The 14180-nt window shown below is 36.9% G+C and overlaps 3 protein-coding genes across 10 annotated transcripts; 2 read left to right on the top strand and 1 right to left on the bottom strand.

The window, feature by feature from the left end:
- The first annotated feature begins 611 nt into the window (after positions 1-611).
- Positions 612-1637, top strand: LOC105142107 (ras-related protein RABA2a-like). Its single transcript, XM_011049575.1, has 2 exons — positions 612-841; positions 978-1637. Exons 1-2 carry the CDS (start codon positions 677-679, stop codon positions 1464-1466), a joined length of 654 nt encoding a protein of 217 aa, XP_011047877.1. The 5' UTR covers positions 612-676; the 3' UTR covers positions 1467-1637.
- Positions 1638-2167: 530 nt separating this feature from the next.
- On the bottom strand, positions 2168-5900 carry LOC105142106 (ras-related protein RABD1-like). The gene is made up of 8 exons (XM_011049574.1): positions 5693-5900; positions 5538-5610; positions 5262-5309; positions 5131-5178; positions 4593-4664; positions 4195-4350; positions 3122-3225; positions 2168-2589 (listed from the first exon to the last, which is right to left on the bottom strand). Exons 1-8 carry the CDS (start codon positions 5704-5706, stop codon positions 2499-2501), a joined length of 606 nt encoding a protein of 201 aa, XP_011047876.1. The 5' UTR covers positions 5707-5900; the 3' UTR covers positions 2168-2498.
- Positions 5901-6145: 245 nt separating this feature from the next.
- On the top strand, positions 6146-13569 carry LOC105142105 (leucine--tRNA ligase, cytoplasmic-like). Of its 8 annotated transcripts, none has more exons than XM_011049571.1 (4): positions 6146-6623; positions 6700-6787; positions 8863-9095; positions 9586-13569. In XM_011049571.1, exon 4 carries the CDS (start codon positions 9605-9607, stop codon positions 12902-12904), a length of 3300 nt encoding a protein of 1099 aa, XP_011047873.1. In that variant the 5' UTR covers positions 6146-6623; positions 6700-6787; positions 8863-9095; positions 9586-9604; the 3' UTR covers positions 12905-13569. The 8 variants fall into 8 exon arrangements, with proteins under 8 accessions (XP_011047873.1, XP_011047875.1, XP_011047874.1 ...); XM_011049573.1 differs by having other exon boundaries at positions 6146-6787; positions 9586-12114; positions 12154-13569; XM_011049572.1 differs by having other exon boundaries at positions 6146-6787; positions 9586-12130; positions 12170-13569.
- The last annotated feature ends 611 nt before the right edge of the window (positions 13570-14180 follow it).

Genomic DNA, 14180 nt, shown 5'->3' with positions numbered 1-14180 from the left:
TATATATATATATATATATATATAACACTCTTTGCTATTTAATCTATATATTATTTTAAACTGAAATTTACACTTGAGAGAAAATTAAGAAAAAAAATATAAATATAAAAACGCACTCTTTGCTATTTAATTTATATATTTTTTAAAAAGAAATTTACACTTGATTAATATCCCAGTATATGAAAAAAACATATAAGCGTATTTGTTTAGAGTGTTAGAAGAAAAAACATAAAATAAATTTATTTTTATAATAGTTTTAAAAATAAATTTTTGTCCTTTTAAAAATGAAAAACATGGAGATATGCCATTTATTGTCCTCATCTTATCTTTTTATTTATGCAAATTATGTTTTTTTTAATTTTAAAATTATTTTATTTAAAATTATTTTTTTATCATTTTAATATGTTAATATAAAAAATAATTTTAAAAAATTTTATTTCAATATACTTGTATAAGTAAAAAATACTATTCACTCGATGCATGCATGATCTAACCTGACGACACATCTAAGGAGAAATTGAAACTTTTTTAAAATTAAAGGGGTAAAATTAAACTATTTTAAAACTATAAGGTAACATTTAATATTTCATTCAAACAATAATAAAACAGACATCGTCTTCACCTTTTCTCACCCTTTTCTTCTCTCTCAGAGCTACAGACAGAGACAGAGTAGGAGATGGCGAGGAGACCTGACGAGGAGTACGATTACCTGTTCAAGGTAGTGTTAATCGGCGATTCCGGTGTCGGAAAATCGAACATCCTCTCCCGATTTACTCGCAACGAGTTTTGTTTGGAGTCCAAGTCCACCATCGGCGTCGAATTCGCCACTCGCACTCTTCAAGTAACTAACCCCAACTCCTATTCTACTAACACACTTTTCTTGATCTACTTCAAGCCCTCATTTTGATCTGTGTTTCTAATTAGTTTCAATTTGATCGGAATTTGGATCGGAATTATACGTGCGTTGTGCTTGATAGGTTGAAGGAAGGACGGTGAAGGCGCAGATATGGGACACTGCAGGGCAAGAGCGATACAGAGCGATCACGAGTGCCTACTATAGGGGCGCGCTTGGAGCTCTTCTGGTGTATGATGTAACAAAGCCAACGACTTTTGAAAATGTGAGTCGGTGGTTGAAGGAGCTGAGGGATCATGCAGATTCCAATATTGTGATCATGTTAATTGGGAACAAGACTGATCTTAAACATCTTAGAGCAGTAGCTACTGAGGATGCTCAAAGTTATGCTGAGAAAGAAGGGCTTGCTTTTGTAGAGACATCTGCTCTTGAAGCTACCAATGTTGACAAGGCTTTTCAAACAATTCTTTCTGAGATATATAGGATTATTAGTAAGAAGACACTTTCTTCGGAAGAGTCAGCAGCACCTGCGACTGTCAAAGATGGGAAGACCATTGTAGTTGGAGGACCTGATCCCAGCACTAAAAAGACCACCTGCTGCTCTTCTTCTTAGTGAAGATGATATGTGTGTAGTTGTGGGTAGTTTCCCACCTCTTCTTGTTCATTTGATTTACATCTGCTTTCCCTTGTTTTTTTTCCCCTGATTTTTCTGTTTTTGAACTTGTTGTGGTTGAATTTCATATCCCTTTGCATGATATATTGAAAGTTTAGTTTTTTACCGTCTTGTGATTTGCTTCAAGATCTCTTTGTTAATGATCGTGGAGAATGCAATGGTTGGTCAGTGCATTAGCTGTTGATTGCCATGATGTTACCTAATATGTGCTTCATGGCTTATGCAACTGAGCACTTTGTGGTTTCCTTAGGCATTCCATTCCAGCTTCGAAGACGAGAGAGCACTTTGTGGTTTCCTTAGGCATTCCAACTTCGAAGACGAAGGGAATGCCTTGCTCCGCAACCGTAGACATCCCATAGCATCTTTATGGAAGCAGGGCAGTGGAGGGGAATGTGCATGGCAAAGCCAACATCCAATCGTAAACTGAATTCTTCTTCCTCCCCAGCAGTTGATTGTTCATTTCCATAGTTTCGTAATGCAATAGCCGAGGAAGGGAATGGCAGCACAAATGATACATAGTCCTGAGATAATTGCACACAATGGACATTTAGATGCCAGCTTTTCCACTGCGCCTACCCTGCTGTTCAATTCTACAAACTTAAGAAGCCATAGCTCTAGTTTTTAGAACATTTATCTGGAGATTTGGCATTAATAAGATACATGTAATAGCATTTGAATAAACACCATTTACACTGCTTGAGATATCTCCCAACCAATTTGCTTGTCATTCGTTCCCTTGCAGTCACTTTCCTGTTTCTGATAGATAAAAAGTTGACTTTTTTCAGATATTTAACATCTCGGTTACATTTCAATAGAATCCGGATCCCTTTGATAAAACTTAAGAATTTTCACAGATGGACAACTTCAAGCACAGCATTATTGGCAGTTTCTGGGAGATCCATATGATTACCAAGTCAACAGCATGTTTTTGCCTAAAAACCTTGGTGCACCATTAAAAGTACACGCCAATAGCTAACCACAACAGTTGTTCTTCTGCTCGATTGGCTGCCCCTTCATCTGAACAGTTCCTGTTGAATTGTTAGCAGTTGGCTGGTTACTCATCCTGCAAAAAATCTTAGAGTTAGTAGAAAGAGAAAGAAGAAGAAGAAGAATGTTTATTAGTAAGAGAACAATGTTTAATTTTATTCCATGAAATCACACGTGCAACATACACAGTATCACAGCAACCAAATCGAAGCAACTTTGGCAGAAATAATGCATGGGAGATGAATAATATGACAATCATCCCGGTTTATCTATGCAACAAAACAGAAGTGAGGAAACGTAGATTGAGTAAGAACAAGACATCTACACTATCGACAATTTAAAATAGCTGATCTTTCTAGTTTAAGGGTGCACATAGAACAAGACATCTACACTGTCGACAACGGCTAGGGTGTCAAAAGATTGCATCCTCTACATATAATGATTCATTCCTATTAAAGTAGAGGAAAAATTAAGAAATCTAAAATAGCTAACTGAGATAACATGAGAGTAAAACAAAAATTATTAATTACTAAGAACACGCATGTGCAATCAATAAAAAAATTGAACTTCAATTAAGAACAGCAGGAACAAGTTGATTTGTGGTTTACTTTTTCTTAATTTCACCAGCCATGGTTAAGAATGCTTGCTCCACATTTATCGAGTCTTTAGCACTTGTCTCTAGGAAGGGAATGCCAAGCTCATCTGCAAATGCCTGCAGTTTATCCAGGTAGAAGAAAGAAGGATCAATTTACAAACAGAAACCATTATCCGATCAAATAAAATCCTTTGGAAAGCCTCTCAGGTTTAACAATATATTATCATTATTCTTTCAGCTGCTAAGATTGCATTAAGCCATCTGATATTCAACTAGAAAAGTTGCCACTGCATCACCGGTAAATGTAAAAGAAACAGCTTAATTTACATACATCTGTAGGAAGCTTTCTTTTTTTCTTATATTAGAAGACACATGCACAGAAGCAAACTTTCAATATGGCTATGTGATCGAAAATGACTATGTCAATCAACATTATGCCATCATCTTGAGAACCATCAATCTCAGGTTTTGCAAAAAACACAGGCCTGCCTATAACTGAAACTAGACAAGATTACATGAAAATATCCCTTCAAGGAATGCTCACTTCAACAAACTTTTATCTGTCTTATTGAAACTGTAAGAAAAACTTTCCCTCGTTGCATACAGAAGCAAACTTTCAATATGGCTATGTGATTGAAAATGACAATGTCAATCAACATTATGCCATCATCTTAAGAAGGATAAGGCCAGTTTTATGCAAGAAAGCTCTAGTTCCACACATTTTTGAGAACCATCAATCCCAGGTTTTGCAAAAAACAGAGGCCTACCTATAACTGAAACTAGACAAGATTACATGAAAATATCCCTTCAAGGAATACTCACTTCAACAAACTTTTATCTATGTCTTATTGAAACTGTAAGAGAAAACTTTCCCTCGGTGCATATGCAGGGCATCACTAAAAGTAAAAGAAAATAACTCGCTGGACTGGGTTATTGAATATAGCACAGCTGGTCCTCAGTCCTAACTCAGCACAAGATCTTCCCTGATGGTTCAGCAAACTTGGCCAGAAGAAACTTGGAACAGTAGACAGGCCCTCGGGAAAACTTAATATCATATCAAAGATAACTGAATTTAAAAGGATATACCTTTGCTGTTTGCGTGTCCACAACCTTGTTCTCAACTAGATCACACTTATTTCCAACTAAAAGTTTGCAGACACTATCATTTGCATATCTATCAATCTCATTCAACCACTGCTTGACATTGTTGAAGCTCTCCATCTCGGTAACATCATAGACTATCTGTTGCAATCCCATGGGACACAAATTATCAGATTCTTGAACATGACTTCATATAGCATAGTGAGATTTGAAATTGTATCAACATAAAATGCGCATAATCATGGCACAGTGTCCCAAAGCATAAGAGTTTGCTTTCAGAAATCAGTAAAAGCAGTTCATCAGGAAGAACACATAATCAGTATGTTTGTTGTGCAGGCGTACACGACTTTTCTATATTTCAACATAATAGGAGAAATTCTCACAATTATTCCATGTGCTCCTCGATAATAACTGCTTGTTATGGTCCGGAAGCGCTCCTGTCCAGCTGTATCCCACTGAAATTTCAAAAGCAAATTAAATGTCGAAGTTAAATTTAAGGGTAATCACAAAGAGACATATTTGAACACAAAAGGAAAGATGATACATATTTGTGACAATGATTATATTACATAAATATTATAATTCCAACCAACAACATTGGCAATAGTCCTTGAAGCTTCTGAAATATGCACCATTTTTTCAGACACACAACATGCATGGGGTTTTATATGTTTAACTTAAATATTGCCTGGCTCATTATAGTAAACATCTTAATTCCTGCATGCAAGTGAACCATTCGACCCCAACACGAGAACATTAGTCAACTAAATTTCCAAATACCCATTTCAACCATTTGTTCCAAATAGACAGATGTGCACCTATCTAGTTAGGGATTACCGTTAATCTCCATTTCAATATTAAACAAAAAACCAACAAGACAAAAGACCATATTCGAAGAAAAAAGCAGCTATCTATACTCACAATCTGCAGCTTGATTGTCTTTCCATCCTGCTCCACAGTCCTGATTTTCTACAACATAACCAACAACTTTAAGACTAAAAAACCATCAAAATTGACGTCCGGAGAGACATATACAGTAGACAGAGACTTACAAAATCAACACCAATGGTACTGATATAGCTGTCTACATAAGAGTCATCCTGAGAAATTATGAAATAAAAAACCAAGTTAAATTTAAACACTAATCTCCAGCCCATTAAACAATAAATAATCTCCTAATCACTCTCTAACCCACTAAAGTTTACAACATATTAGCAACCCAATTAAGCTCTTTTTACTAAAGCATCAACCGTTCTTCCCCGTAATCACATTAATAAAAAAAAAAGAATTACATAATGGATAGCTATAATTGATAATTCTCAACTTACAGCAAATCTGAGAAGCAGACACGATTTCCCAACAGATGAGTCTCCGATTAGCAAAAGCTTAAACAGATAATCACTACAAAAATAAAATAAAAAAGATTGTGTAAGCGAAAAAGAAAAAGAAAAGGGAAAGTATTAAAAGAGAGAAAATGGCTTACTATTCGTTGCTCATAACTGGGATCCAAACGGAAATGGAAAATGAGATGGGGGTATCTTTCTTGGGAGCTTCTCTTTGATGAAGAAATGGGAAAAGCAGAGAGAGATAGAGAGAGAGAGAGTCTGTGTGTGTGATTTTTGGAGCTTGTCTCACATATCGAGGCAAGGAGCGCCCACCACTACTCTATCATTAACGATTAACATTAACGTTAACAATCAACAAAAACACTAAGAGGCGTTGCTTAATTACCGTGTACCTAGAGACATGATACACAGTGTTATTAGCTTTTTTTTATTTTTTACATTTTCTGCCTTTAGGAGACGTGGAAGCATGGCAGCCATATTTTTTCCCTCTTTTCTCAGTCACCTGTCCCATTTCTGAAACATAACACGGGAGAGGAAGGAGAGAAGGGAGTGCGAAGCGGATAGAATGAAAAGGGAGGGAGGGAGGGAAAAAATGAGATGGGGGTATCTTTCTTGGGAGCTTCTCTTTGATGAAGAAATGGGAAAAGCAGAGAGAGATAGAGAGAGAGAGAGTCTGTGTGTGTGATTTTTGGAGCTTGTCTCACATATCGAGGCAAGGAGCGCCCACCACTACTCTATCATTAACGATTAACATTAACGTTAACAATTAACAAAAACACTAAGAGGCGTTGCTTAATTACCGTGTACCTAGAGACATGATACACAGTGTTATTAGCTTTTTTTTATTTTTTACATTTTCTGCCTTTAGGAGACGTGGAAGCATGGCAGCCATATTTTTTCCCTCTTTTCTCAGTCACCTGTCCCATTTCTGAAACATAACACGGGAGAGGAAGGAGAGAAGGGAGGGCGAAGCGGATAGAACGAAAAGGGAGGAGGGATGGAGGGAGGCGCGGCAGGAAGAAAAAGTGGCATGCTCTCGGGTTGCTGACGAGGAAGGTGGTGATGATGGTGGGTTTCGATTCACCTCCTTTTGCTGCATTATGTCGATGCTGGGAACCTTCCTCTAAACCTTCTTTCATGGCGGGTACTGCTAGTCTCAGTGTGTGGTTTGATCGAATTCTTATTCCATTACCTCCACGCTTTTTCTCTTATTTTTCATGACAATCATCCTGGTTTGGTCTCTTTTACTTGGTTTTGCATTCTTAATCCATGCTGATATCTGGTTTAAGGTTTTGATTGTAGTTATGATTATAATTTTGTACTTTACATTAATAAAATCCCCCCTTGTTGATGTTTTCCATTCGAGTTCTATGATGTTTTCCATTCGAAAATACAGTATATTAAAACAATTAAAAAAAAAAAACATTGTTTGTAACATAATTCTAATTATATATAACGAATGTCAGTGCCCTAGATGCCATGGATAGAATTCTTGCTAAAATTTGGTATTTCAAGTCTTTAGAAACTTATACTTTTCTCCTTTGGTCATGCTTTGAGCCTCACTTAGCCCACTCACTTGGAATTCAAATAAGAAATCATGTAGAGGTGAGTTAATGTTTATTTTTGTGTTTTAACAATGTATGTAAAAAAATTTAATTTTTAATTTTTTTATCTTTTTTTAAAAAATATATTATTTTAATAAATTTTTAAATAAAAATCATTTTAAAAAGTAACTATGATTATATTGTTGTTGTAGACTATTCAGCCAAGTACTAATACAGAGATGAATCATTTTGGAAACAAGTTGATTGCATTGTACTATAATATTTTTTTATAAATTTTAATTTTAAATTTGAATGAAATAAAAAGCAAAGTATTTTTTATTAATTGTTTTTAATTTTATTATCAAGTATTTTTTATCTATCAATGAAGCTATCTTTGGATCAAGTAAGTTGGAAGAAATCATGCATAATTTAATTTTAAGTTTGAGCTAAACAATAAGTTGTTGTTAATTTTATTTTTTTTTAACTTTTTCTATTTATAAATCAGTTGGTTAGACTAACTAAGTCAAATAAATTATATTAAATTAATTGTTATATAATTTAATTTTAAATTAAAATTAAATAAAAAAATTTCAAGATTAATTTATTAAAATAAATTAAATAAAAATATCAAATAATAATTTTTTCCAACACAAACATGTTGATTCCAGCAAAATAAAATTTCGTCAGCAGCATCTTATCTTACCATAAACCTGTATAATAGAAGGAAAAAAAAGAAAAAGAAGCTGAGAATCTCAAAAAAGAATAAAAAGAAAAAGAAAAAGAAAAAGAAAGGGGATAGAGTTGAGGAGACCGTGGTTGCTTGATGGACCGCACTATCATTTTCCCGCAGCATATATACTTCACGTCGTGATTCATATCATTCTTCTGCACACAGATACCGGGAGGAACCACCCAAATAAATAAATAAATATATAAAAAAAAGCGTCTTTAATAAGCACGGTGTATAATATTATGATTTTAATATAATTGTACTCATTGTTTTAAAATCTATTCTGGCTTAGTAGATCAGCTTTATTTTATTTTATTTTTAATTTATACTAAATTATATGTATTTTAACTCATTTTACATATTAGTCAATATATATATGGATTCGTTCAAATTAAAAATAAATTATAAAAATTAGTTGGTTGTGTTAAAAATCTAGGTTAAGCGGGCGCCAAACATTGTTTTTTTTTATTTTTTTTTATTAAGATATTATTTTAATTTTATTATTTTAGTTTATACAAATTGATGAAAGATGGCTTTTAAAAGCTATGATTATCCCTATAGATCAAAGTTGAGTCTGTAATATCTTAAAAGTTGAATAGAAAATTAATAGTTTGGATCAAGGATCTAATTGGATATCAAAGGATAATAATAGGACTACATTTGAGGCATCTCCATAGAAATCCTATTCTTCCTTGTTTTTTTTTTTTTCCAACTTTTCCACATTAATAAAAGTATTTAGCTATTTATTTGTCTCCGCGGTGAAGATCACGATTCATATAATAAAACATAAAAAATAATGTTTTTTTTTAAATGCACAATTATATAACAAATGGCTAAATGTTCTTACTCCAAATTTAATTTTAAAGATAACGTGAACAAATTTACTGATACATAGAAGTTCTTTCAACCTCATCCATTGTGTGATAATTTCTTCGATTAAAAATTTAAAATCATGCTCATTGGGCAATATAAATTGCGTGATGTATAAATTTGGGTACTAAATTGAAATCACACGTGAATTTGGTGGACTTAGTTTTCCATCGGGTCAGATTCCGTGAGCTGAGCGACCTGGATTCTCTGAACCCGACAGACAGCCTATAGCGTTATTCTTCTTCTCAGCAGCAAAGCCACTGTCAAATCCTTGCTCTCCAAGCAACTTCTGCATTTGTTTATAAAGTCTCTCTTTGGCCCTCTGGCTCTTCATAAGCAAAACCTTCAAGTCTTTCCTCTGAATTTGTTTCTGCGATCTGTCTTGAAGCAAAACAGGTACGTACTCACTGTTTTTTTTTTTTTCCTTTCTATTTTGTCGTGCATGCTTGTCTTGGATGATCAAAGCTGAACCGGGTTTCCTTTATTTCTTGTAAAGTTGTAATTTTTATCGCTTTAAGGTATAATTTATCATTTATATTTTGTGGGCTAGCTAATTCAGTTTATTGGAAGGTTGGCTTCTTCTTTGTTTTTTTTTTCTTTTTCTTTTTCTTTGATATGTGTATGATGAGCTCTGGCTATTTTCCAAGTTCATGATGGAGCCATGAAAATATATTGCCGGCGTTGGGTTTTCTTTCTTAATGTTTTTGGTCTTTTACGTGCTCTTGTAATTTAAGTTTTGAAAGGGAATGAATTTATGTGGTTTTTGAGAAATTTTGGGATTTGACTGCATGTGGTAAATTAAGTTTATATCAATTTGATATTCATTCATGGGGTTTGATTTTAGGTGTTTGACTGAGGTGTCGTATTTATGTTTTCCTGAGTGCAGTACTTGTCGATTTTGTGTGATGGCAACCGAGAGTGGAAAAGCTTTCACAAGGAGGGACCGGCTGTTGGAGATAGAGAAGAAGGTTCGTGGCTGGTGGGATGAGAAAGATGCTTTCCGGGCTGAACCTGGTGCGGGGCCAGCTAAACCAGGCGAGAAGTTCTTTGGCAACTTCCCATTTCCGTATATGAATGGGTTCTTGCATCTTGGACATGCGTTTTCGCTCTCCAAGCTTGAATTTGCTGCTGCTTTCCATAGATTGGATGGGGCTAACGTGCTCCTTCCATTTGGTTTTCACTGCACCGGTATGCCTATACAGGCCTCAGCAGATAAGCTTGCAAGGGAGATTGAAAAGTTTGGCAATCCACCCTTGTTCTCGAAAGAGGTAGAGGAGCCAGTGGAATCGCAACCAGAGCCTGAGGATGCAAGTGCAGGTCCACCGCCAGATCAGTTCAGGGGCAAAAAGTCCAAGGCTGTGTCGAAATCAGGTGGACAGATGTTTCAGTGGGAGATTATGCGCAGTTTTGGGCTGTCTGACAGTGAAATAGCTGAGTTCCAGAAGCCAGGAAAATGGCTTGCTTACTTTCCGCCACTGGCCATGCAAGATCTGAAGGATTTTGGCTTGGGATGTGATTGGAGAAGATCGTTTATTACGACAGATATGAATCCATATTTTGATTCATTTGTGCAGTGGCAGATGAGGAAGTTGAGGGACATGGGGAAGATTATCAAAGATAAAAGATACACTATATACTCTCCCTTGGATGACCAACCATGTGCAGATCATGACAGGGCAAGCGGTGAAGGTGTGTTGCCCCAAGATTACACTCTTGTCAAGATGGAAGTGTTGCCCCCTTTCCCACTTAAATTCAAAGCATTGGAGGGAAGAAAAGTGTTTCTAGCTGCTGCTACATTGAGACCCGAGACTATGTATGGACAAACAAATGCATGGGTACTGCCTGATGGCAATTATGGAGCTTTCGAAGTCAATGATACTGATGTCTTCATCCTGACAGAAAGAGCTGCCCTTAACCTCGCCTATCAGGGCTTCTCGAAGACCCCCAAACACCCTAGTTGCTTGGTTGAGCTGACTGGGTATGATCTGATTGGTCTGCCATTGAAGTCTCCGCTTTCCTTCAACAAGGTCATTTATGCGCTTCCCATGCTGACCATTCTGACAGACAAAGGTACAGGGATTGTTACCAGTGTGCCTAGCGATGCCCCCGATGATTATATGGCATTGCGGATTTTGAAAGCGAAACCAGCTTTCAGGGAAAAGTATGGCGTGAAGGATGAGTGGGTAGTGCCTTTTGAGATTGTACCTATAATCAACATTCCAGAATTGGGCGATAAGGCTGCTGAAAAGGTTTGCTTGGACCTGAAAATTAAGAGCCAAAATGAGAAAGAGAAGCTTGCCGAAGCTAAGAGGTTGACGTACTTGAAAGGATTTACTGATGGCACAATGCTTGTTGGAGAATATGCAGGGATGAAAGTTCAAGAAGCAAAGTCATTGTTAAGGACCAAGCTCATTGAGACAGGTGAGGCAGTCATGTACAGTGAGCCTGAGAAGCGTGTCATGTCAAGATCTGGTGATGAATGTGTAGTGGCTCTGACGGACCAGTGGTACCTCACTTATGATGATCCTCAATGGAAGGAATCAGCTGAGGAGTGCTTATCCAGGATGAATCTCTACTCTGACGAGACAAAACATGGCTTTGAGCATACTTTGGGCTGGCTAAATCGGTGGGCTTGCTCAAGATCTTTTGGGCTTGGGACTCGCATTCCATGGGATCCAGAGTTTCTTGTTGAATCATTGTCTGACTCTACTATTTACATGGCTTATTACACTGTTGCTCACTTGCTACACAACGAGGACATGTACGGTACAAACAAGGCTCATCCTATTAAACCTGAAGAAATGACTGATGATGTCTGGAATTTCATCTTCTGTGATGGTCCATACCCCACATCATCAAAAATAGATTCGTCTGTTCTTGATAAGATGAAGGAGGAGTTCGAATATTGGTACCCGTTTGATCTTCGAGTGTCTGGGAAGGACCTCATTCAGAATCATCTGACGTTCTGCGTCTTCAACCACACAGCAATCATGGCTAAGCATCACTGGCCACGTGGATTCAGGTGTAATGGACACATTATGCTCAATTCTGAGAAGATGTCCAAGTCTACAGGAAATTTCAAGACGCTGCGTCAGGCCATTGATGAATTCTCTGCGGATGCTACTCGGTTCAGTCTGGCTGATGCTGGAGATGGTGTGGACGATGCCAACTTTGCATTTGAGACTGCGAATGCTGCTATCCTTCGCCTTACTAAAGAGACTGCGTGGATTGAAGAGGTTCTAGCTGCAGAGGCATCCCTGAGAACTGGTCCACCATCTACCTTTGCTGATCGGGTGTTTGAAAATGAAATAAATATTGCTGTTGAAACGACAAGAAAGAATTATGAAAAATACATGTTCAGAGAGGCGTTAAAGACTGGATTCTATGATCTCCAAGCTGCCAGAGACGAGTACAGGTTATCTTGTGGTAGCGGGGGCATGAATCATGGCTTGTGGTTATCTTGTGGTAGTGGGGGCATGAATCATGGCTTGGTATGGCGTTTTATTGATGTGCAGACACGACTTATTACTCCTATCTGCCCACATTATGCAGAACATGTTTGGAGGGAGCTTTTGATGAAGGACGGATTAGCAGTGAATGCAGGCTGGCCTATAGCTGATTCTCCAGATGAAACTCTTAAGGCTGCCAACAAGTACTTGCAAGACTCGATTGTTTTGATGAGGAAGCTTCTTCAAAAGCAAATCACGGGTTCAAAGAAATCCAATAAGAAGGCAGCTCCAGTTGCTACACTAACTGAAGAGAAGATAACAAGTTTGATATATGTGAATGAGGAGTATGATGGATGGAAAGTAGGGTGCTTGAATATACTTCGTAGTAAATTTGACAGAAAAACAGGTACTTTTGCACCAGATGAGGAGATATTGGAGGCACTGCAAAAAAGTTCAGTTGGTCAAGATGCCAACTTTAAGGAAGTGCAAAAGCTTTGTATGCCTTTCTTGAGGTTAAAAAAGGACGAAGCTATAGCTATAGGGGCTCAAGCCTTGAATCTGAAGCTTCCGTTTGGGGAGATTGAGGTTCTTCAGGAGAACCTGGACTTGATCAAGAGGCAAATTGGTCTGGGGTCGGTGGAAATATTGTCTGCAACAGACCACGATGCTAAAGCCAAAGCTGGTGCTTTGTCCTCTGTACTGGATCAGAATCCTCCCTCTCCTGGAAATCCGACTGCTGTCTTCTTGATACAGTGAGAGGACTCATTCAGTTGCAATTTAAATCTATCTTCAGGGACATGGCTTTAGCTGATGCGAGACTTGTCTTTCTTCTGCCAGCAAGCTGTTTCCTTTAATTAATATAATCACATGCATGCGTTTGTCCATAGATTTTCTGATGTTAACTCTATTTGGTTTTACCATACGCCCCTCTTTGTTAAATAAGTGCAGAAAGTTGTCAGCATGCATGTTAATTTCTTCTTATGAGTTATATGTTAATATACCCAGCCAAAACTAGAATACCAAGAGAGTTTTTGAATCAAGTCATTTTGCAGAATCTCTTCTCTGACAATACACTCAGCAGACCACCAAATACCAAGAGAGTTTTTCTTCCAAAAGAAAACTGCAGTCCTCCGGATCCGCAACCCCCAAGTTCCCTTATACATAGAAGGTTTTGCTATACAAGGAGTCTAACCCCTTTCCAAAAAATCAGCATCTTTATATGATAAGATAATCTTTATAGCTAACATTAAGAGTCCTAAATTGTATACATTCCTAAGATTATATATGGTAACATTATATTGGTGTCAATTTAAAGCTCAGCCTATGCCTTCCTCGGCATGTGCTGACATTATCAGCTTGTTTTGATTCCGTCTCTGTTTTGGAACAGATTTTTCTTTTTTTGTCCAGCTAAATATTATCTCCGTATAGCTTGCTTATTCTTACCGGATTGTAGATTATCTTAATTCTTACCTAGTTCTTTAAAGTAATCAGGTAGCCTTATGGTACAGCAAGCATTATGTCTCAGAGTGAAAACCTCCGCGAGTGTTCTATACATGAACCTCAATTTTGATTTTATCATAACGCTTTTCCTGCTTGAAAATACATGCAAGTTATCCTAACGACATATTTGGCTGTGATGTGGTCAAAATTTTTATGGTGCTCTGAAATTTGCCTGCTTTCCTTTTCCTCTGCAGTAACAGGTAGTTACAAACACTGCATGGAAATATGGTGCAGAGGTTTTTCACTACTTGAATTCAAAGCTGACGGCCCTCCAATACAGTTTGCTTTGGAGAAATCTGCTCCTGGATTGCTGTTGTAAAAGGTCTTCTATCAGTGAATTAACTGTCATCCTGTGTTGGCTAAGATGTTGATTTTTCTCTTATTGGTTCCTAAAAACCAGGTATAGATGTTTTGAAAATCCAGAGAGGGTCAAGTTTTTCTCCTATAAAAGCATTTTCCTTACTATACTCTCTTGTTTTCTCTGTAATGCATTTCTTTTTTGATACTTTTATTTTACATGTATCTGATCGCA

The sequence above is a fragment of the Populus euphratica genome, unplaced genomic scaffold, assembly GCF_000495115.2.
Source record: "Populus euphratica unplaced genomic scaffold, PopEup_1.0 scaffold268.1, whole genome shotgun sequence".
In the NCBI taxonomy this organism is placed as follows: domain Eukaryota; kingdom Viridiplantae; phylum Streptophyta; class Magnoliopsida; order Malpighiales; family Salicaceae; genus Populus; species Populus euphratica.
Note: the sequence above shows the minus strand (reverse complement) of the source record. Positions and strands in the feature narration are given on the sequence as shown.

Excerpts from the sequence above, each read along its gene's own strand:
- LOC105142107 (XM_011049575.1), top strand. The coding sequence starts at position 677 with ATGGCGAGGAGACCTGACGAGGAGTACGATTACCTGTTCAAGGTAGTG. Across the intron at positions 842-977 it reads TCGCCACTCGCACTCTTCAA|GTTGAAGGAAGGACGGTGAA; the intron begins GTAACTAACCCC and ends TGTGCTTGATAG.
- LOC105142106 (XM_011049574.1), bottom strand. Across the intron at positions 4,665-5,130 it reads AGACAATCAAGCTGCAGATT|TGGGATACAGCTGGACAGGA; the intron begins GTGAGTATAGAT and ends TTGAAATTTCAG. Across the intron at positions 2,590-3,121 it reads GCTGGTGAAATTAAGAAAAA|GATGAGTAACCAGCCAACTG; the intron begins GTAAACCACAAA and ends GATTTTTTGCAG.
- LOC105142105 (XM_011049571.1), top strand. The coding sequence starts at position 9,605 with ATGGCAACCGAGAGTGGAAAAGCTTTCACAAGGAGGGACCGGCTGTTG.